This window comes from Ostrinia furnacalis, unplaced genomic scaffold, assembly GCF_004193835.3.
Source record: "Ostrinia furnacalis isolate ACB-3 unplaced genomic scaffold, ASM419383v2 OfSCF1302, whole genome shotgun sequence".
Taxonomy (NCBI): Eukaryota; Metazoa; Arthropoda; class Insecta; order Lepidoptera; family Crambidae; genus Ostrinia; species Ostrinia furnacalis.
Genome location: NW_021131541.1, coordinates 394,909 through 418,624, shown reverse-complemented (window position 1 = coordinate 418,624; position 23,716 = coordinate 394,909). Strand labels below are relative to the sequence as shown.

General features: G+C 42.3%; 2 protein-coding genes and 1 long non-coding RNA gene across 3 annotated transcripts; 2 read left to right on the top strand and 1 right to left on the bottom strand.

Moving 5' to 3' along the window:
* Window positions 1-191: 191 nt before the first annotated feature.
* On the top strand, window positions 192-1,131 carry LOC114352284 (uncharacterized). The gene is made up of 2 exons (XR_003655847.1): window positions 192-379; window positions 1,035-1,131. It is a non-coding gene; the product is annotated as an uncharacterized LOC114352284 (long non-coding RNA).
* A 938-nt stretch (window positions 1,132-2,069) lies between these two features.
* LOC114352286 (RNA-binding protein 25-like) lies at window positions 2,070-6,647 on the top strand. Its single transcript, XM_028303821.1, has 6 exons — window positions 2,070-2,090; window positions 2,536-2,632; window positions 3,424-3,516; window positions 3,930-4,165; window positions 4,384-4,488; window positions 5,259-6,647. Exons 1-6 carry the CDS (start codon window positions 2,070-2,072, stop codon window positions 5,349-5,351), a joined length of 645 nt encoding a protein of 214 aa, XP_028159622.1. The 3' UTR covers window positions 5,352-6,647.
* An 8,291-nt stretch (window positions 6,648-14,938) lies between these two features.
* Window positions 14,939-16,985, bottom strand: LOC114352285 (uncharacterized). The gene is made up of 3 exons (XM_028303820.1): window positions 16,851-16,985; window positions 15,635-16,029; window positions 14,939-15,151 (listed from the first exon to the last, which is right to left on the bottom strand). Exons 1-3 carry the CDS (start codon window positions 16,963-16,965, stop codon window positions 14,939-14,941), a joined length of 723 nt encoding a protein of 240 aa, XP_028159621.1. The 5' UTR covers window positions 16,966-16,985.
* Between the last annotated feature and the right edge of the window lie 6,731 nt (window positions 16,986-23,716).

The window sequence follows — 23,716 nt, the reverse complement described above, 5'->3', positions numbered from 1 at the left end:
TTAATTGATTTTAGTTGTGTATCGCTGAGTGTTGCAATTACAGACATTCAATAAATACTTTACGAAATATGAGGGTGGTACAATTTACCCGGCGGTACAATATACCGAACTCTCCCCTATCTAGGTGACCTGGAGATACAGTCGGATTTTATGCGATATAATCTAAATATTTGAGTTCAACAAAAGAGACATGTTGAACTGTATCATCAATTTTGTGTTCCATCCTATGTACCGTGTTTCATGTAATAAACAACTTGAATTTTTGAATTTTTTTGAATTTAGTCGCAGAGCGCGGCGTCGGCGGGCAGCTCGCCCATCACCATCAGCTTCAAGAACGCGCGCGCCAGCCCCTCGCACGCGCCCGACCAGCCTCCCAACGGTTAGTACTTAGTACTTCATTTTAAATAATAACCAAAAATTCAACTGGCTAAGGCGGGAATCGAACCCACGACCTTTCACTTGGCGGGCGACTGCTCTTTCAACTGAGCTACTTGGACACTCGATGAACCCATCGAAATTTTTATAACTCAGCATGCCCATAAACCCAAGGCGTCCACTGAAAATCAGTGTCCAGCCATGCATTTAGCTGGCTGGATATACTAAGTGCGCGTCCTTTTTGCCACATCGCCTTATAATAAAATGATTTTAAAAATCAATCAAAATTTTCATAGGCTCTTAAAAAATAGTGACACTGAATAATAATCTAATAGTGACACTGAATGGGCGCCTTTTTGGCACGAAAGTCTTATTGTCTTTTTTTGTTTAGTGAGGGTTTTCGCGATTGAAAAATCCGCCAGATGGCAATACATAGACGCGAGGTCCAAATGATGCATGATTGGTTATTTTTGACATGACATTGACAGATATGTCAAAATCCATCCACCAATCATGCAGCATTTGGACCTCCCGTCTACGTATTGCCATCTGGCGGATTATTCAATCGCGAAAACCCTCATTACATAGTTTTTACTCATTTTTATTTTAACAAGTCTTTGAGTGGTAACACTATCTTGAACATTGTGTGTCATTCCCAGCTGCGGCGGAGTCGCGCGTGCGGCGGCCGCACGTCGCCTTCACGGACGAAGACGAGGCGCCCGCGCACGCGCCGCCCGACCTCGCGCACAAGGGTAAGCACACATGCCGATCTAAATATCAATTACATTGCTGATAATCAGGAATACCTTATACTGATTAAACATTAAATTATGAGTTAATTTGGGCCCCATACGTATCGGTTATGCAGCAACACTTACCAAATGGTCTTCTTTAACTTACTGTCGCTATAACAAGTTGTAGTCTAACCACGACTTTTATTCTGTACTAGCGGCCGCCCGCGACTTCGTACGCGTGAATCCTGTTTTTCCCGCTAATTCCCGTTCCCGTGGGAATTTCGGGAATTCCTTTCTTAGTGCACCTCTACGGTACCTAAGCTACGTCCCTTCCAAATTTCAAGTGCCTACGTTTAGCCGTTTAGGCTGTGCGTTGATCTGTCAGTCAGTCAGTCAGTTTCTCCTTTTATATATTTAGATAGCGATTTCAATATTATCCAACTCTCCCTTATTTCAAACTAACTTTCCGCCCGCGGCTTCGCCCGCGTGTCATTTTGTCTGTCACAGAAAAACTTTATCGCGCGCGTCCCTGTTTCAAAAATCGGGATAAAAACTATCCTATGTACTTTCCCGGGACTTAAACTGTCTCTATGCCTCATCAAAATCGGTTCAGTGGTTTAGGCGTGAAAGAGAGACAGACAGACAGTTACTTTCGCATTTATAATATTAGTATAGATTATACCGTTAAAAAATTTAATTGAGTTATTTTGGGCCCCATATGTATCGATATGCAGCAACATTTTTCACAAAATGGTCTCCTTGATTTTCTGTCTCCGTAACAACTTGCAAGCTACTTCGACTTTTATTCTGTATAGCGATTTCAATATATCCAACTTTCCCTCATTTATTTATTTATTTATTTATTAGGTCTACCAACATTGTTACATTACAACATGTACACTTAAAAATAACAATTATGAACAAAGTTACAATGCAACAACAATTATAGGCTGACACAACATGCAATATAGATTCAATGCAGTTTGTTCCGAACCGTTCCATGCACACAAAAAACATTTAATCATATCAATATTNTGGCGAGGGTTTTTATGTTCCTGGTCAGGCTATACCTCAGTTTTTTTGTCATGTCTTATTTAGTTAAATTATTTATTTTTTATATTCGAAATCTATGTATAACACCAAATTATTACCCTTTGTTTTTGTTCTGGCGTTATACAAAAACTAATACAAAATGCCTATTAATCACCAAAATTGGTAAATGTATGTTATGTTAATGTTAGTAATGTTCATTACAGCTGCTATGGAATGTATCTAGGTGACCTGGAGATACAGTCGGATTTTATGCGATATAATCTAAATATTTGAGTTCAACAAAAGAGACATGTTGAACTGTATCATCAATTTTGTGTTCCATCCTGTGTACCGTGTTTCATGTAATAAACAATTTGAATTTTTTTGAATTTAGTCGCAGAGCGCGGCGTCGGCGGGCAGCTCGCCCATCACCATCAGCTTCAAGAACGCGCGCGCCAGCCCCTCGCACGCGCCCGACCAGCCTCCAAACGGTTAGTACCTACTTCATTTTAAATAACAACTTGGAAAAATGCAACTGGCTTAAAAAAAGTACAAGTATTTTATTTGCCAACAAAAAGTTTACAATCTGTTTATCTAGCGGCTGCTGTACTAAGCTGTGCTTGTGTCGCGGCAGCCTTAAGTAACACAGGTTAACAATGTTGATAAAATATAGTGAGGACACACGGCGGGAATCGGACCCACGACCTTTTACTTGACGGAAGACTGTTCTTCCAACTGAGCTACTTAAAAAACTCATTAAAACTCATTTATTTCTGTAAATAGGCTTAAAAAAGCACTTTTACACGTCCCAGTATTAACCCTACCACTGCTTCGGGACAATAAATGGGCCAGTGCTGAGAAGAAGCAGCGCAAGAAACTCAGTCACTATTGTCAGCCTCTTTTTCAAAGGTTTACATGCTTTAAAATGTACAAAGTAACGTATCCCAAACATTTTTATCTTTTAAATAATCATTAACTTTATAGTACCCCTTTTTCATTAAAGTACTTTTAATATGTGCTTTGAATTTATGAATGTGTAGTTCTACAACAGTTTGTGGTAATTTATTAAAGAATAGACAACTTAGGCAATGGATGAACCCGTCGAAATTTTCATAGGCTCTATAAATGTCTGATAGCGACACTGAATCTGCGCCTTTTTGGCACGAAATTTCCTATATTGTTTTCGATATTATTTTATTGTTTTTTTGTTTAATTACATAGTTTACCAATTTTTATTTTAACAAGTCTTTGAGTGGTAACGCTTGAACGTTGTCGTTCCCAGCTGCGGCGGAGTCGCGCGTGCGGCGGCCGCACGCCGCCTTCACGGACGAAGACGAGGCGCCCGCGCACGCGCCGCCCGACCTCGCGCATAAAGGTAAGCACGCAGCGATCCAATCGATATTATAAAATCGCTTTAATTGCTGATAGTTAGGAATTTATACAGATTTATTAAAGATTATACCGATAAAAAATTAAATTATGAGTTATTTTGGGCCCTATATGTATCGTTTATGCAAACATTTTTTTTACAAAATGGTCTCCTTAATTTTCAGTCTCCGTAACAATTTGCACGCTACCTCGACTTTTATTCTGTATAGCGATTTCAATATATCCAACTTTCCCCCATTTAAATGATGTAACTGTTTTTGCCGGTCGTTAGGTCGCGACAGCAATATAATTACGCACGAGCGATAAGGGTGGGTAACTTGGGGTCATTGGACAAAATTCTACGTGCTCACAGACCGGGCTTTAGTTCATTAATAAATAATGGNAATGATGTTCCTACAGGCAAAGAGAAGAAAGATAAAGACAAAGACAAGGACAAGGACAAGAGCAAGAAGGCGGCGGCGGCGGCGGAGAGCGACAAGGACAGCAAGAGCGCCGAGGAGAAGCGCAAGCACATCAAGAGCCTCATCGACAAGATCCCCACGCAGAAGGAGCAGCTGTTCCAGTACAAGCTGGACGCCGCGCACATCGACGCCGCGCTCATGGACAAGAAGATCCGGCCCTGGATCAACAAGAAGGTTTATAACAAAATTCCTGAAAGATTTAAAATAGGTCCTGCAAAAGTAATGACCAGAAAGCTTAGGGAATGGCTAACCGCTTCCTGCTTTTACAGTGTTCAGGAATTTCTGGACAAAAATTTGCATGTTAATGTATTTTAGCAGAATAGAGCACTTTGTATTTACAACACTATCTGTATCAACCTATTCTTTGCAAATAAATGTCTTTGTCTTTGAAGATCATCGAATACATCGGCGAGCCTGAACCCACCCTCGTCGACTTCATCTGCAGCAAGGTCCTGGCCGGCTCCGCGCCGCAGGGCATCCTCGACGACGTGCAGATGGTGAGTCTGTCCCGCCGCCTGTCCCGCGGGACACGCGAGCCCTGTCCCACCCGCGGCGACTTCATCTGCAGCAAGGTGCTGGCCGGCTCCGCGCCGCAGGGCATCCTCGACGACGTGCAGATGGTGAGTCTGTCCCGCCGCCTGTCCCGCGGGACACGCGAGCCCTGTCCCACCCGCGGCGACTTCATCTGCAGCAAGGTGCTGGCCGGCTCCGCGCCGCAGGGCATCCTCGACGACGTGCAGATGGTGAGTCTGTCCCGCCGCCTGTCCCGCGGGACACGCGAGCCCTGTCCCACCCGCGGCGACTTCATCTGCAGCAAGGTGCTGGCCGGCTCCGCGCCGCAGGGCATCCTCGACGACGTGCAGATGGTGAGTCTGTCCCGCCGCCTGTCCCGCGGGACACGCGAGCCCTGTCCCACCCGCGGCGACTTCATCTGCAGCAAGGTGCTGGCCGGCTCCGCGCCGCAGGGCATCCTCGACGACGTGCAGATGGTGAGTCTGTCCCGCCGCCTGTCCCGCGGGACACGCGAGCCCTGTCCCACCCGCGGCGACTTCATCTGCAGCAGAGTCTCGCTGTCCCGCTCACTGTTCCGCAATACACGGCGAGCTTTGTCCCACCTGCACCGCATAGCTGTGCAGATGGGAAGCGTCTCTGAGCTTTGGTTTTGCGTCGTAGGGCATCCAGACTCCGGTGTGGTGTTCTGCAGGGTTGGATAAGATAAGAAATTACTATGTGTACGTTTCGTTAACGACCACCATTAATCGCGCAGGTGCTGGACGAGGAGGCGGAGGTGTTCGTGGTGAAGATGTGGCGGCTGCTGATCTACGAGCTGGAGGCCAAGCGCGCCGGCCTGCACAAGTGACCCGGCTCGCCGCCCGCTCCGCAGCCTGAGGCCCCCGGGGTGCCCCCGCCGGAGCCCGAGGCCCCCGCGGCGGGGCTGCGGTGGGCCCCGGTGCCCCCGCTGCTGTGCTGCCCGCTGGCGCGTCCGGGCCTGCCCCCGGGCGCGTTGTCTCGTCCGCGCACGAGTCCACACGCGCGCGCTATCACCAAGTTCGGCTGCTTCTGCATCTGACCCGGAGCCGCCTGTCCCGTCGTTATGTTTCCGTCTTCCAAATAATTTACTCGCGTATCGGTCTATTGTCTCCGTTGTTTTGTTCCGCTTCGCTTTAGGCCCGGTTTTTTGATTCGCAATTAAAATAACCGATGGTCAAATTTGACAGATGTCAAATGACAAGTGATTAAATATATCAGAAAAAAATGTTTTTCGAACAACGGTTAGCTTGACTTTTAGTACGTTTTTTAACTATTAGTTAACATTTTGTTAATATTTAACCATTAGTAGCAAAATTTAACAATTTGTTATTTTAACTATGAATCAAAAAACTGGCCCTTACTGAACTTGAGTTTCTGCCGGTCGATTCGCCGAGTTTCTCCCGAGGATTCCTCGTGAGAAAATTTCGGACCTTGAGTCGATAATAAACGTCAGTCGATATTGACGCTCGGGCTTATTAGTCACCGACCCGAGCTCCCCCGATGATTTCGTTTCCGTGTTTATCGTCTTGCTAGTGGATCCACATCTGACACGCGAGACCCTCCCTGTCAAACCCCGATTTACTCCGATCTTTGACTCCTCACCGATAGGGTCGGGAAAGTTTCAAATGTTTAAATAAAATATTAATCGCATGATAATAAACTAAATGGCAGCGTATAGCCGGAAATATATAATCAGTGTAGTAGTAGTAACTATAAGTCACTTTTATCAATAAAATCGTGTATACCATAAAGAAAAATTGATTGTACGGGCGTTAGCATTCAATGTGGCGACACTTCGTGTGAACTATCATTAATTTAATGATGTACGAGTATGTGTTGATTTGTTCTCGGAAACGGCTTGTTCTGCGAGATTGAGATTTATATAATACCTAGTTTGCGAATAATTTGAATGTTGATTGTTTTAAAATTCGGCTTGTTAAAATAATTTGACACTGTGTACTAAATGTAATAAGTATCTGATATATTTTTATGTATACTTGGTATTGGTATTGCTCAAGACGTTCATTTGTACAAAAGTACATCGTCTTCTGACGTGTACATAGGTTTCTTTTTTTACGCTTATGTGATAGGCTAATACTTGTCCAGACGTTGACTCTTAGAAAAATAGAACCAAAAGTATTATAACTTGGGCGAGTCAGTCTAACTTGAACCTATTTTTCTGAGGGTCGAATGTATTAATTTCTTGACAGATCTATTTATAACTAATGTATTCATCGCTATTTATAATAAACGTTCCGTATTGTTCCTTCGCGGACTGTGTACTCGTATGTAGTAATGGTATTTAACCGGGCTCGTCTACGTTGCGGCGGTATAACAACATGTACTTACTCTGACATACAATTAAACTTGTGACGCAACGTAGAACGTTACAATAATATAATAGAGTAGTATTTTTTCTCTCACTAAAATCCTTAGACAAGACGAAAATGAGTTCTTTTACATTCATTCCGCTAGGTCACGTGATTTTTGATGATTTTATTGATTTGGAGGTGTCTCGACGAACGCGTTGTAAACCGTCGGCCCGAGACGCCTCCGCGGCGCGAGCGGGCGCGTGTATGTCGCGTTGTGTTTGTGTGCGTGCGGCGGCGCGTGCGAGAGGCGTGAGGCTGTGTGAGTGCGCCGCCGCCGCGGTGTCAAGTGATTACGTTTAATAAGTTTAATTATACCTCCTAGGGTTATTATTAAATATATAATATAATATCTCATTTCGTGTTTTATTTTTATACCTACCTACACTACACAAATAAACAATTTCATAAATTGATAGGTAACAAATATTCGCACAGACGACGGCACCTCAGGCTAAAGAAACACTTATTTTAATTGTAACATGTAACGAGAAAGTTGCAAAAGTGATTTTGCATCTAAAAAGTGTATTAGGCTGATGTGCTGTCTCTCTCTCACACAACATATCAACTGTGCAAATAGGTATTAGGATAGTTAAGTATTTGATAGAGATTGTTTAAAATGAAGGCAGTAGAGAGTAACATTTCACTAATTATGGATGTAGGTTATCTACTATATAAAAATAAGTCGGGTTTTCCTCCCTGACGCTATAACTCCAGAACGCACGAACCGATTTCCACGGTTTTGCATTCGTTGGAAAGGTCTCGGGCTCCGTGAGGTTTATAGCAAAGAAAATTCGGGAAAAGGGGGTAAAACGGGATCCACGCGTACGAAGTCGCGGGCGGCCGCTAGTTACATACATAGGTACGGCGCGGTTGGCAACAAACAATGGGTGTAATTCATTAGTCTGTTTGGAAAAGGATTTCAATGCTAATGAAACTGAGCGCTATCTGGCGGCGCATCCAATCGGTAATTGCCGGATTATTCGCGGCCGTGCGCGACTAAACCCGGTCGGGCTATTCGGACGTGTTATGAATTGACACCAAAATGTTGACCATTGTTTTTGTTATTACCATAGTAAGTAGGTACATACTCATACCTAGGACTCTAAATTTAGCAACTTCTAGGTACTAACAGCATTTTGTTAATTTAGTTGTTTACAGTAGGAACCCCTGTACGCATCAAAGGAAAAAAAATACAACATGCAAAAGAAGTAAGTACCTAATACCTACCTTATAGGTAAATCCTCTAAAATAACTACCGTGAGTATACGTGGGTTTTTGTAATTCTTAAAAACACGTACCTACGGAATATTGAGTGAGTAGCTATAAAGATTTTCCTTGTTTGAAAAATACTAATTTACTTAAATGCAGTTTCAGGACGCTTTATTATCAAATCTGCAGCTACTCATCCCAATTAAAGGAAACCAACGCACTGAGAATAAGGAAGTATTCTTCTACCAAGTTCGTCCCCCTGGACGCTTGGGCATTGTGCCCGATGGACCGTACAGTCAGATCCCTGATAGTGAATTTGTGTTAGATGACACCAGCATGTATTTCGATGCACCAAAGAAAACCATTAAGAAAGATTTGAGTCAAGTCGAATATAAATCTAGAGAAAACAGCTTCAAATACCCAGTCATGCGATTAACCAACAATGAAGCGTTAAACCCTTCCCTGTTCGAAAAATGTCGTAAATTGCTACAGATCGAACATTTGAGATCTGAATGGGAACCTAGACTTCAAATTCCTTTAAATGACAAAGAATCTCAAAATGAAGACCACGATTTAATTCTCAAATTGTGCAAGGCTCTTATTGAACGAGAAAATAAGCAGAGTAATGAGAATCTGGAAACGNTGGAAACATCAGGTGACGTATTCGCAACTGCGTCGTCTGGCAATGTGGGCTTCAGTGGCACTGGAGGGGCCACAGGGAACTTGGGGGCAGGGGGAAATGGCGCATACGCTGGAAATGTTGGATTAGAGGGAAAAGGGGGCATAGATTCCAGCAGTAACACTTGGGCTGATGATATTGCGTTAAATATTTTGAAAGGTTTAGGTCTCGGACTAGGAAATCTTGGCATCAACGGCCACGGAGGGATCGCAGGCAATGCCGGCTTCAACGGACACGGAGGAGCAGCGGGAAATGTAGGCATCGGAGGGAAAGGTGGGCAGGCTGGCAACTTAGGTATAGGGGGAAAAGGTGGACTCGTGGGAAATTTAGGAATCGGTGGGCAAGGCGGTTTCTTCGGTAATGTGGGCATCGGAAGTGCAAATCAGTATTTCGACCTTTACTCAGATTCTGGACAGGGAAACTTTTTGTCGAATTTTCTCCCAGGACTTCCAAATCAAGCAACAAAAAACGAAGGCGAAGGTAATATAAAAAAAGCTTCGCTTAACTATCCGCCTACAAATCAAGACAGTCAAAAAGAAAACAATAGACCGCCACAGATTGGAGACAGCGGAGTTCATGTCGCACTGACGTCGCATGAGCCGCCATCTTACCAGGTGGTCGGGGGCGCCGGCGCTGCAGCACAGGGTGCCGCCATCAATGTGGCTGTTGATGGAAGAGGTGATCAATACCACAGCGTGGGTGTGGCAGGGAAGGGGGATTTAGTAAAGAGTCTTTTGAACGTTGAGCCTGTGCGTGACAAAGAGGCTAAGCAAATAGCTAGAAACGAATTTTACGTTGGGTCGTTGGCTTACGGCGGGCACGGAGGTCAGATTGGGAATTTGGCGGTAAATGGAGGAGGGGGGAACTCCAGGGCTCATATTTGTTGTGACTCTCACTGTATCCACGTGTACTACTTGCTGATAAATTCGCCAGCAATGAGATCGGGACTGGCGTCCCCCGGCCGGGGCGCGGCTGAGCCTGCGAGCCCCCGCCCCGACCGCGAGCACCAGGCTGAATTCGAGTCGAAGTTCAGGCCCATGAGCGGCCGCCGCGACTGGATGGTGCTGGATAATAAGTATGACGAAAGGTAAGCACCATTAGTACCTACCTACTTATCCTGACATAAAGTAATAGGTATTTATTTCATGGCATATAACTTAAGTTATAGAATTAATTTGTATTTATTATTTTCTAATTCCAGATTGCGACAATATGTTAATAATCAGTAAGTATTCAGTATTTTTATTATACTTGTAGTACTTACCTAAATTGTTTTGAAGTATCCTAATAACATTCCTTTTTATTTTCAGCAAACCATGGCTAGTTTTATAAGTAAGTGTGAAATAAAAGTTGATAATCCGAATTTTGTTTTACTATCAAATTAAAATACATGCTAAACCTACCTAGATCGGCTCCCGCGTAAATATCCACACTGCTGAGTTTGCTTAGTAGACTAAGAGCTAGTGAATGCCAGACCTACGTCATTTTATAAAAGCTGAAAGTTTCTCAGCGTATGCTCCCAATATAGGATTTAATGTTGGTGAATTATGAAGTTTGGGTTGTGGTGGCTTTGGGAGCTACCCTAAAAAAACTGTCTGGCTGTTGGGGAAAATACTTCTAATTATTGTGCAAATATGATTTAATAAATCAGTTTTTTTTAGGGTAGCTCCCAAAGCCACCACAACCGAAACTTCATAATTCACCAATATTAAATCCTATATTGGGAGCATACGCTGACAAACTTCAGCTTTTATAAAATGACGTAGGTCTGGCGTTCACTAGCTCTTAGTGTATAGTGTGGGGGCGTCACTCGCAGCCGAGCAGCGACTTCCTGCAGCAGTTGCAGCAGCGCGGCAGCAGTAGAGCCGGCCGGCGCGTGCGGTTGTAGGACCGGCCGCGCGCGTGCCCGTACGCGCCCAGGTACTGCTGGCCGCGGCTGTCGTACTTCGGGCCCTCGGGCACCAGCACGCTGCGCTGGCACAGCCGGCCCTGCCCAACAACACTATTACAGCGGAGTAGAAACAGCAGTACCTATATTTTTTACGAATTCGTACGTTCCATCAGGTGAGAAGCAGGCCAAGCTTCCTTATTGTAGATTAAAAAATAGCTCTATGTAGCGTTAGTATGACAGATTACTTCTTAAAGGTAGCAGGAGGGCGCTAAATGCAGGTCAGTACCAACCGGTCAGTCTGGGAATCATTGGAGGAAGCCTATGTTTAGCAGTGGACGTTCTGTGGCTGAAATGATGATGATGAGCATGTGATCCACTAATCGCATAGGCAACCATAATAACTTCCAAGAGGTGATTCCGTGCAAAGTAGGTAGGTTCTCCATGCATAAGATGTTCGAGATAGAATTGAATGGCGGCGCATGATTGCGACAGCAGCCCCGGGATACCGGGATAAGGCGAGGCAGAAGAAGAAGAAGAGCTGCACGCGTGTTTGGTTGAAGCTTTACCTTGACCCGGAGCGCGTGCACGTGGCCGCCCTTAGCCGGCGCCATGTCGAGCTGGTCGGGGCGCAGCGTCGCGTGGGCGAAGCGCGCGCGCATCCGCAGCCCGCCTCCAAAAGAGTCCTCGCCGCTCAGCTGCAAAGAGCCGGTGTGCTTTATAGGTCTGGCGCATAAGTGAGTGCCTGAGGTATGGGAGGTGTTTTATGGGAGGTATAGGATATGCTTCAGACTTGTATGCTCTGTCACATCATTATTATGCCACCTTTCCCGTGCCATTCCCCTACCTCAGCCTCAGGCACTGCGCTAGACCTAAGTAAGTATAGCGAGATTTTTTTTCATAGCAAGCTAACATAGAATTGTTGACCTTTCTAAAGATTTGAATTAGTATACAGGTTANTGACATAAAATATTTTTTTAATAATTATAAACTTACTACCTACCCTTTTTCACATGAACGCGTAGAGATATTAAAGTTGAAATTCATATCAAACACTTCTTAAATCTAATTGCCTCTAAACTGTGAGAAATTCTAAATCAACGCAAAAATTCAAAACGCTGAGGTAGGTACACCTACCTATAATGCAAATATAGGAAAAATAAATAAATAAAAAATAATCATAACGAATATTTTGAAATTCGCCACTACTCGCAACGGAATCAAGTAAGTAATTTGATTTAATACGTCATAAATTGTAAACCGCTACGTTTGTACCTACGGCGGAACCCTCGGTGTGCGAGCCCGACTCGCACTTGGCCGGTTTTTTTTTTACAAATTCGAACATTATTAGAAGCTTGCTTCGACCTGATCATTACGTTCCATCAGGTGAGAAGCAGCCCAAGAGCTTCCTCATTGTGGATTAAAAAATAACTCTATGTAACGTAAGTATGACAGACGAAATTCTGAAGGTGGATGCAGGGCAGGCCGCTATCAACCGGTCAATCTGGGAATCATTTGGGGAGGTTCAGCAGTGAAGGTCCTGTGGCTAAAATGATGGTGATAATGAGTGTGTGATCTGATCGCATAGGAAACCATGGTCACTTCCAAGAGATGATTGCGTGCAAAGCAGACTGTCAAATTTTTCTATAGAATTTGTGAGCGGCGACGGCGCCGCGTGGAGCGAAGAGAAATGGTAGTTCCATTTCTCTTGGTCTGGCCAAATCTGATTGGTTATTTCAAACACTTCTCTGCTCCGTACCGCTTTGGTGGAAACCGGGCCTAACGGGAATAGGGGATAGGGCGAGGCAGAAGAAAGCTCCTACCTTCATGTTCCCATCAAAGCCCTTAAGTCGGCTGCTGAAGCAGTTACCTTGACCCGGAGCGCGTGCACGTGGCCGCCTTTGGCCGGTGCCATGTCGAGCTGGTCGGGGCGCAGCGGCGCGCGGTCGTAGCGCGCGCGCATCCGCAGCCCGCCTCCAAAAGACTCCTCGCCGCTCAGCTGCAAAGAGCCGGTGTGCTTTAGGGCTTAGGTTGCGTTTAACTGAGTGCCTGAGGTATGGGAGGTGTTTTATGGGAGGTATGGGATATGCTTCAGACTTGTATGCTCTGTCACATCATTATTATGCCACCTTTCCCGTGCCATTCCCCTACCTCAGCCTCAGGCACTGCGCTAGACCTAAGTAAGTATAGCGAGATTTTTTTTCATAGCAAGCTAACATAGAATTGTTGACCTTTCTAAAGATTTGAATTAGTATACAGGTTATACCGTCTTTGATTCTCTATTGAAATTATTCTAAAATAACGCCAGTTCTACCATGTCTAGTGGATGCTATCACGTCTGGCCTGTGTTATTTTAGGAGCAAATTAGGAAATTCAGCAAATACTTATTACGAAATAAAAGCACGATCGGGTTATTACATTCTCCTACATCATGGTACCTACCTCACTGTCAGCCTCCGGGGGCGCCCCCTCCCGAGGCGCTCCCGGCTCCCGCGGCATCGGCACCGGCACCCGCGGCGCGCCGGCCGGCCGCGCCTCCATCCTCTTCTTGTTCATGAACTCGTTGAACAGCTGCTTGTTCCTCTCAATGAAGTTCTTGATCTTATTTATCTTCGCATTTTCTTTATTACCATCTTCCTTTCTGTCGGAACTTCGAAAATTCGCCACCACTTTGAGACCGGAGCGATTGAACTTTAGGACGTTCGTCACAATTTTCAGCGTCGTACTCCTGGGGAGTGGTTTTGTTGTGGTTCTGACTGTTCTCTTAACAGTGGCATTCCGTGTTATAAATCTGAAAGTACTAGTTTCTGATTTATTTGTAGTCGCTTCTATACTCTTGCTTTCAAGAGAATCGAACAATCTTCGTTGAGGTGTGACATCATTTTTGGTGTCGATGATCAAGTTCGTATTCGAAGGTCCTCGCCTGTAGGAGAACTTCCCCTCTTTGGGGAGTGTCTGATTGTGCCTGGTCTCAGTAGTGTTGAGGCTTGCGGTAGTTTTGTGCAGGTACGGGTTGGGCAAGTCCACGGAGACAGTTGTGGATTCAATGTAGTCGTCATTGTTCCTGCGCAAATCCTGTTTTAAAATATCCACGAAATCTGAAACTAATAAAAGTTCGTTTCAACAAACTTTCAATTATAATATCTACGTTACTTTACAATGAATTTCACGTTGATTTCAGTTGACATAAACATTTAACTTCAGCCTTTTGAATGGATGTCTGATAAAGACTTTTAGGATTGCACAATCAAATAAAAGTCACTTATGTTTTTGTCCCAATATATTAGGCACACACGCCCGATACAATATTCGTTCCCCGTGCGACTGCCCGCCGCACGCCGCGTACATGTAACCTGACACCCCCACAGACTCAATCACGTCGGCAGGTCTGCAAAGTTGTGAATGAAACATGAAATTACCAGTCTTCGGGGTATCGGTGGTGCCGATGGTATCGCCGAGGAGCCCGGAGCGCGTCAGGACGAATAAAATAACGTCGAGTCGCATCCTTTGTGCGCGGCGCAATCACAAGTTGCCGTATAAGGCCGGCATAATGTAGTTGCCATAAACTGCCGATAAACGCGTCGCGCCGTCGAAGTTTCGCAATAACTTCTGAGAACTTTATAACGTTGTTATTTGCTGAAACTCGAATAACTATACAGCGAGCTCATGTGACAATGCGGTTTATGAACTAAATATTACATCAAAAGAAAGCAACAACAATGATGTTGTTTTATGGGTTTTTGTACAAACTTACAACTTATAGTTTTAATCTGGAACGATGACTTGCGGAAGAGAATGTTATACGTACTCCTATATCTATAGAGGGGTATAGATGGCTTGTACCCATCTGTATCCCATATTTTTCAATAGCTATGACCTACACATTGAAAATCATCTTAAATTGAAGAAATGCAAAACTTTTGAAAAGATTTTGGTAAGATCCAGCTGGCTAAATGAATTGGGGAGTAAAGTGGTCCTATTCGACTCAGCCAGCAACACATTAATTGAACAGAATCCCTTTCATTGATACCTATAATGATTACTAGTATACGAGTAGGTATTTTGAGATTTCGTTGCGGGTCTAATGACAGTTTAACTTTCCCCTGGGATAAACTTGACCTTCACTGGTTGTGTTTTTATTGGCGGTCAAGCTGTAGATCCTGGCTACACAGGAGTTGCAGTACCGCTGCAATTGGAACTCTGTGTTCGGCAAGATTCGCGGGTGTAAATAAGGGTCATGTTGTTAATAAATAATGTATTCCCTACGCCTATCTGAACCCAAACAGCGTGTTATTCTCCCCCGAGTCTTCACTAAGGTCAGCGGAGTCGCGAGCCGGCATGTACTGGCGACGCGAGCGCGGCAGATGGAAGTCGGGGAAGGGGCGGCCGTCCAGGCTGATGAGCGCCACGCCCGCCGGACTCTCCTCCTGGATGAAGCGCCCCTGGGACAGGCTGCGACGGTTCGGGTGCAGGCTCTTTACCTGCAGAATTTTAGGCCATAAAATTAATTTAACTGCTTCAAATATACTTAAAAAAAACGCTGGTCCTCGCTATCTCAAGTTGTTAAGGCATTACCTATTACACTTTAAGGTCAAGAAAGTAACGTATTTATGAGCAGGAATTAAAAGTATAGCTTTCTTCCATACCTAAAGCCATTAGATAAAATTACATAAATGCAGTGCAATGAATGTATTAACTTTAATCTTTAGAGAATATTGCTTATTGATAGGCTTTGCTGTTGAGTAACCTTTGATAGAGACGTTGGCCAGTGAGCAAGTTGTCTGAATAAGCGATTTTGACATGGTACCTACATATTAGTAGGTAGTATTATTTTTTTGTAGTTTGTCCTTAATGGGAGAAGCTAAAACAGCCAGGTCAAGTGGAACCCAAAGTTCAAAATTAAAGCACTCTCCAAAAAGCACGTAAATCCAATTTTCCCGATTTGTTGTTACTTTCTTTCTTACCTTTAAAACTTTGTACTTCGTCTTCGGACCAGTATCATTAGAAGCTTTGAGGTCTCCTGAAACGTCTTCCAAGGTGTTCAGCGCCGCCTCCCGAAGACGGTCATCATCCATGTAGTACAGCAGGTCGTTCTTGGACACGACGTGGTCGAACTTCTTGGATTCTTCTTTGGATTCTTTCGCCCTGGGTTTGAAGAGGTGTGGCCTGGCCTGCCTCTCCGCAGAGCCGGCCAGGGTGTCATTGTCCACGTAAAGAGGATCGTTGGGCACGTCGTGGTCGTAGTGGTGGGCGGGAGGGAACAGGTCCTCCTCAGTAGGAAGATAGTCGTAGTTATCTTCCATGAGCTGACGACGGATTTTTTCTACTAGTTTTATTGTCTTGTTCGGCACGGGCTTTACTGTGGAATGATATCGGTTGGTTACTTCGGAAAAGTAAAATAAATTTAATATTACGCAGGCTGACGTACTGACACGCTTTCAAGGTTTAATCTATCACTTAGGTAAATAATTGTTTGATTGTAAACGTTACCTTAAGTTGTAATAAATATTCACGCTATGTAGGTATGTTCCTAATACTAATTCCATTTAGACAATCTAATTTATAGACCTTCCCCTCGTTCTGTTAATCGATTGTAGGCTTACACTGTGTTAAGTACTCAAATACGATCCCTCGAATAGACAAAACACTTTGGTGGCATTACAAAGTGGTACATTAGCGTACATAGTAATGGGTCGCGCCGGGTCGCGCCTGAATATAAATGCGGGTCGCGGCGACTCGTGGAAAAATATCTCTGTTCGTCCCGCTTCCTAATGAGAAGGAGAAATTAGCCATGACTACAGGCAAAGCTAATTCTTTGCTTTTAAATAAACATAGTGGGACTTGTTTGTTTTATTTAATTACCTACTTTGCCTTTGGCTCCGGGGAATTCTTTTTCAAATTACGGGCACTGAATTTTCAGTTCCTTAATTTACTTAAGTACTGAAGTAAATTACATTGTCATATTATAATAAGCGTACTATATTTTTGTTAGTGAGTTAGCTGAAGATCATGGATATTTTATGAATTAAAAATTATATTTTCCTTTTTAAAAACCTTAGTCATTTAAGTTCTAACAGATTTAGCCAGTGCACACCTCAAGTATGATGCATGTACCTAATATCACATCTCATAAAAGTGATCTACGATAATACTTAAGGACAAAGAAAGTGGTCTACATACCACCGCGCCCGAAGTTTCCCTGAGCGACAAGCAGGCTGACGATCATTAGCATCATCCCGTGGACTCTGTCAACGTCGCCATGTAGCATCACTTGGGGCGTCACCGCGACCAACATCGGTGCGGTCACACCATAAGATGTCGTCGGACTGTGAACAATTTAACTTTCCATGTGTTGGTGCGAGAATGACGTCAGTTTCATCCCGGCGGGTGTTATGACGTCACGCTTAAAGGGGCCGATGAAGTGTGTGGTGGCGGAGGGAATATGTTGAAACTGTCGACATACTGGCTCTATCGGTTTACGACACGAGAATAGCCTGCGTTTTATTATTTGTTTTACACAGCCACTACATTGGTATTTTAGCGTGCACGAAATTTATTTCGATGATGTTTAAAAGTGAGATTTTATATTGGAATTGAAAAAATGTAGTACGTTGTAAGTAATATTCATAAAAGTGTGGTAGAGCCCAGACCAAATTGTAGCAACCATTTAAAATATGATGGTGGAAATTATTAGGTAGGTAGGTACATGGGGAGTTGTACAGTTATAATTTGTCGATATAGGTAGCTCTACAAGGTTAACAGTTATTAATAAATTCGTTAAATTAAAATCTTCGCTAGAGTATCAGTAAGTAAACGAAAGAAGAACGTGTCAGTTCATTTCGAGTATATAATTAGGTATTCGAGGTAATTCGCAAAACAAAGAAGAGCGCAAGGGTAGGTACCTAATAAACTTAATAAGTCGGACAGGAAAATGATTACCCATCTAATATTCACTGCAGCTCCGGCACCTTTCTCGGAAAAATTGGTTATGAACTTAATAAACGTCTGTTGCGCTGCGAATGGAAAATTGGTTCCAGGAATCCGCCCTATCGCGTAGAGTTCGTAACTGAGCACGTTAAACTTGGCCAAGCGTAGATCGGTGCCTCTAGCAAGAATAACTTACGTCTTTGAATTGTTTTGTATTCGACAAAATATGATACTCAGCCTTGTAATGCAATGCAATAAATGATTTGATTTGATTTGATTCGAACTCAACGATAATGGTGAAGATCTCGATTGTCAAAATTTGTATGAAACTTTATAAAAACTTTAGTCGCTATCGTAACTATTCATTTAGATAGGTTTTTTACCCAACGATTTGAGATGAACTCATGGTAGTGTTTTTAGTTTTGCTGTGGTTCTGCTACTAACCGCTAGAGGCGCTGTACAATTTGCCATACATTTTTTCACGCACTCGATAGCGAGATACTCGGTAGGTAAACTCATGGTAGAGGCACTGATGGCGATTTGATTTCGAATACTCAACGATTCGAAGTCGAAAAATTTTCTAGCTAGAGGTTGTGTTTGGTGTTGCGCGACGATGCGCACTTGTTGCCAGCGTTGCCGAGGACAAACATCGGCGCAGTTATTAAAATATCTACAGTTTTGTTCGAGAACAATCGCTGGGAGCAGCGCGTCGCTCAGGGCTGCTGGTCTTACACTGAAATGTTCCACCCATGTAAAATCTAAATTATAAAATAAGTGACAACTCTATAGTTTCGGATGAGTGGTAGAGCATAATATTAGCCATAGTCCAGTCAAAAATAAGGGATCAACTTCAGAATGGGAGATGATGAATTTTGGCATGTACCTACTTAAGTACCGTCATTTTGGCGTTCTGAAAGTTGTGTTAACAGTACGTAATAGTCACAAGGTTAAAGAAAAACAGTTTTTCACGATTATCATTCAAATTGAAAAATGTTTTTGATTTGGATACTTAGTCCATTTATCGAGGGAGGTTGTAATGAATATTGCAAGTATTACGCCGGCACCCCTGGGCTCGTCCGCGCTTCTTAAAAGATGGAAAATAATAAGAATATCTCACTAACGCGGATGTTCAATGTAATTTCCTGGAAGAGATAAGCGACAGTTTATTTCCTGTTTCTCTGTGTCTCTGTTGGCTCTCAGATCAATTTACTTGAAACTGGCCTTGGTCCGCGGCTTCTCTTGAGTTAACTAAGCTTCAGTCCATCTTTAGTTTTTTTATTATTTATTTATTTATTTATTTATTTAGGTATTTATTTTTTGGGAAACATACAGTTACAATATAATTTAACTTAGGTGCAGTAAAACAACATATAAACCAATTAAGTTATAAAATCTTAATAATCTTATAAAATCTCTATCGTGACAAATAATGTATCATGCCAAATCAACTTATTATTGTTATAAAATTCTGAAAACTCGTCGAAATTATAATAAATTAAACTTTAAATTTAATTATAATACTTATTACCAGAACCTTCATTATTAAAAAAACATTATCAAAAATTCAGAGATTAAATTAATTAACCCTCAACGCTGCTTCAGTTTTACACAGCCGTATCTATCTGTTTGTTCGTAATTCATAGAACTCAATCTCATCTGCTTAATGGAAAATACTTCAATTCTGGCTTAGTATTTTATTTTTCAGGACAACAGGATTTTCGCCTAAACACAAAGTCTTTCAATCTGGAATATCTGCAGTTAACTACGGGCATGCCTAACTCAGTACTTTGCTTTTGTCGTTATTCAATCCTTGGTCTAGCCCCGTAGGTATTCTTTTTCTTTATTCTTGAAACTGTCATAATAAAATTTGACGTTCCTACTAAGTATCATAAGTGAATAGGCCTCCTACTAGGTGGACCGACGATCTGGTAAAGGTCGTGGGAAGAGCCTGGATGCGGGCAGCGTAGGACCGTGCATTGTGGAAAACCTTGGGGGAGGCCTTTGTCCAGCAGTGGACGTCAATTAACTGAAACGAACGAAGTATAATTTTAAAGACCACACGTTCAAACCCTATCATGAGTTCTGTGCTAAGCTCTGTAAATATGTGCATACTAAACGTGGTCATAAATTCAACTCTGAAGTTGCGAGTTGCGAAGCGATCCATTAATTACAAAATAAAATATGAAGCAATTTGTTGATGCCATTTAAATATTCTCTCCGCGCAAAAATTACCTTGCTGTGAAAAGTGAAAGGATGCGCTAAAACTAAATACATTATATTCTTTTAGCAAATAAACTGTTGAATAGAAAATAGCGAGCTTTGGCGGACAGTCGCGCACAAATGATATTAATCACTCGCAAATGGATTGGCAGAGATTAGTGCGACCACGCCGCGCGGCCGCGCGGGACTCTATTCGCACCAAACACTTTGCTTCATTACAAATGGAATGGAATATATTATGTAGGTATGTGTTTTCAAATTCCTACAAATAAATTCTATAGCTCGCTTATTATCATCCACTTCTGCTCCTGCATAGATCGCAACTCGTATGATTATCTTATGAAGTCTGACGAGGCAGTCTACCCAACATGAAATATTTAAAAAAAATATTATTTTATGATACCTTATTGATAGAGCATTATTAAAATAAGCTGTTAAATTCTACAGTGCTGCGGAGAGCACTTAATTAAAGTCATCGATTCCATCGAGCTGGTCGTAAAGTCGGACCCAGCTCGTGACCGCAGCCGAGTCAAGAAGCGGAGACCCCCTCGTAACGAACTTAGGGCCCGTCCCGCGCGGAACTCGATTCGTGATAGTATTTTTCGCACTACTGTGCCAGACGAAAATCAATGAAAAACGAACTAACAGATTATGTACTTACTTATTTCCTATAAATACAGAGTACTTAAATAACACAGTAGAAAAAAATGCAATTCACTCTACCTCAACCTAACGTGTGACATTTTAAACCGTTATGTTGTTTGGCCAGGTAATTAGTATTTTGAAATTAAAAGTTCTACATTAATTTATCTAATTGAATACTTATTGTAATTTATAAAAAGTCGTTTTAAGACGAAAATTTGCATGCTGTGTTATCATAGTTAAATAGTTGAAAGCAACATTTATCTCTTTGAAACACCTTTTTGTAAACCCTATTTATTGCAAATAAATAATTTGAATTTGAATTTAAAATTATCTATTTAAGTTAAAAAAAATTGAAGAGAGATTTCAGCTGCCGATATTTTCTTTGGTCAGTTTTATGACTAGTAACTAACGTCTATTATACTCGTACCTAATGTAAAATAACGACACTACTAAAACAACTTTATCAGTCTTAATAAATCGTGCTATATCTGTAACTGATACAATAAACAAAGAATCCAACCAGACGTGATGATAATGCTTAAACAAAATAATAATTTCGTAAAACAATACTGAAAATAAGCACCTTTCGGATGAAATATGACCTTCAGGGATTTAAAGACGGCATAAATTACGCGGGTCCGCTCCATATTAATTACCGGGGACACTTCCGGCTGCGCCGGGAAAGAAGGCTGTACATCGGTGGGCGGGCGCAGACAATGGGCGCGGTCAGCGGGCCGCGGCGACAGACAACAACATTGTTGGTGAATCTAGATACTAGTCTTGTTACCAAGCATTTTGTTAATAATAAAAGTTCATAGCTACGATAGCCCAACGATGAAGTGGTCGGACTGGCCGACTCGAGATCCGAGGAACACGGGTTGGATTCCCACCGCCGATCGACTGTTGTGGTGAGCCCACTCGTAAGCTTATTTAGCAAAACTCAGTAAAACTCATTTATTTCTGTAAGTAGGCTTTAAAAAATCACTTTTAGCTCACCACGAAGCAGGGCTAATGGGACTATTCGTAATTTGTGCAATACAAATTGCTAATAATCTTTTTTTAATTAAAAAAAAATAAAAATAAAATCTTTTAAAAAGCGCTTTTATACGTTTCAATATTACTTTAACTCTACCACTGCTTCGGAACAATAAATGAGCCGGTGCTGAGAAGAAGCAGCGCATGAATGTCAGTCAGTCAACATTATAAAGTTTCTTTTTCGAAGATCCATCCGTCCTTGAACATGTTACACTACGCTAGTTAGTTCCAAACTAAACAAGTTAAGTTAAATTAATGACCATTAGTTGTTTATTCTCACCTATATTTTATGAATCGCTGCTTCTACTTTATCATCTTCTTTTCGAGTGAGCTTTCACGCGACTTTCAATGAATCAAAGGAAAATTGAATACAAATGGCATTTGAAATCCCATTTTTAATTATATAACTTTAATAAAATACCTACCCTTTTATTAAAACCTCTCGCAATCTCACTTAATTCTGGGTAAAAAGCAATACACCGGATCATTAAAACCCCGCGGTATTTCGAACTGAAAGGACGTTTCTAAGAAACCCGCACGACAAAAAATGAAAATAAAATATATAATCACTTTATGACGAATATTAGCAATTCAGAGTTTGATTTTTAAACAAAATGAAACTTTTTTTACACCAGTTCTTCAGCACACTCAAGCTAGGTGTGAAATTTTGTTTGTCTTGATGTTCGTTTAGATACTGGACATTGATTGGGGGCTCCAAGCTGTGTGAATTAATTTACAAGGGAAATTTTCGCCATTTATTAATGGTAAGCCTTTGTTCCACCTCGTTGGCTTTGAATTTGTTGTGGAAAGATTTTATTGCTGTTGAAGAAGGGAGCCTTTTTAGCATGTTTATAAGAAAGTAAAAATTATGGATATTGCTTATTTGTAATTTCATGAAAAGCTAAAACTCATTACTTATTTTCAGAAGTGTTTATCCCCGTAGTTGTCTATGATTGCAAACGATGCTTGTCCGTCACGTGGTGGGTGTGACGTTAGACTGCAGAGATGCGTCGAGTCCCCGTGACCGTGATGGGAACGAGGACTATTGTCGAGGACAGGGCTGCTGGTCACGTACAGGGGTTAAATACATTATTGCTTAATTGGCGACTTATCGCGGAGAGCCTTTCTGCCAGATAGAGCTACTTACATTATTATGATTTAAAACGGATTTCAAAAAAACATACGGGTCGAATTGAGAACCTCCTCCGTTTTTGAAGTCGGTTGAAAAAGTGGATAAAATGCCGAAAAAGTATTGCATTGTTTAACTATAAGGACCATGCTTCATATTTTTGGATGTGGTAGCTTGTTAAGAGCTGGTCATATTTTTTTCCTTTTATTTCACTCACTTTTGAGTCTGATTTAATTTTAATGTTGTCTCTTAGACAATTCGTTCGTTTCAACCAAATGACGTCCACTGTTGGACAAAGGCCTCCTCCAAGGATTTCCATTAGAACCGGTTTCACGCGACCTTCACCAGATCGTCGGTCCACCTATATTCAGACAATTACAGTAATGTTATTCTCTGAATTGCCTAATTACTTAAACATTGCAAAAATCTACTGCCAGCCCTGTCACGAATGATTCTGGCTGTTGTCTCCTTGGGGATGGTGTGCCCCCCACATTGGAGGGGGGATGTAAAAATCGCTTCCCAAATTGGAACACTTAGCGGCGAACGATTCAATGCGGAGTGTCGGCGATGCTTCGGACGCATTTGTTTCCGAGAGTGACCATCATTTCCGGCACAACTCCAAGATTTGTTGTTCTGGAATCTATTTAAATAGCTACTTTTTTTTTACAGAAAGGGCATCAACAAATTATTATTTAAACCTTTGCAAAACCATTTCATTTTGGGTACCAGATTGCATCCTTTGATTAACGCTGAGGCCAAACAAAAAGAAAATAGTTTAGGTAAATTACGTATAAGATCTTTAATTGTGGATTCTACATCTAAATTATAATGTTAAATGGTTACATTACTCTACACTTAAACACAATTAATGTGAATGAAAATTAATAATGTATTATTTCGGTCACCCTACCAGAGTGGTGGCAAGCGCGTTGATTGGTCCAGGTTTAGCCCGGGATGTTGTTATTATTGATGGCAGTCGCGACACTACATTACCGCCAGGAAAAGGACACGTCGCAGCGCTTGATAGCCCGCTCGTGAGCGATGAGCGGCGGAAATGCAGCCAACTTGGATGAGCTTTGGCATCGGGAAT

Excerpts from the sequence above, each read along its gene's own strand:
- LOC114352286 (XM_028303821.1), top strand. The coding sequence starts at position 2,070 with ATGCAATATAGATTCAATGCA. Across the intron at positions 3,517-3,929 it reads GCCCGACCTCGCGCATAAAG|GCAAAGAGAAGAAAGATAAA; the intron begins GTAAGCACGCAG and ends ATGTTCCTACAG. Across the intron at positions 4,489-5,258 it reads TCCTCGACGACGTGCAGATG|GTGCTGGACGAGGAGGCGGA; the intron begins GTGAGTCTGTCC and ends TTAATCGCGCAG.
- LOC114352285 (XM_028303820.1), bottom strand. The coding sequence starts at position 16,965 with ATGTTGGTCGCGGTGACGCCCCAAGTGATGCTACATGGCGACGTTGAC. Across the intron at positions 16,030-16,850 it reads GGGAAACTTCGGGCGCGGTG|TAAAGCCCGTGCCGAACAAG; the intron begins GTATGTAGACCA and ends ATCATTCCACAG. Across the intron at positions 15,152-15,634 it reads CGAAGTACAAAGTTTTAAAG|GTAAAGAGCCTGCACCCGAA; the intron begins GTAAGAAAGAAA and ends AAAATTCTGCAG.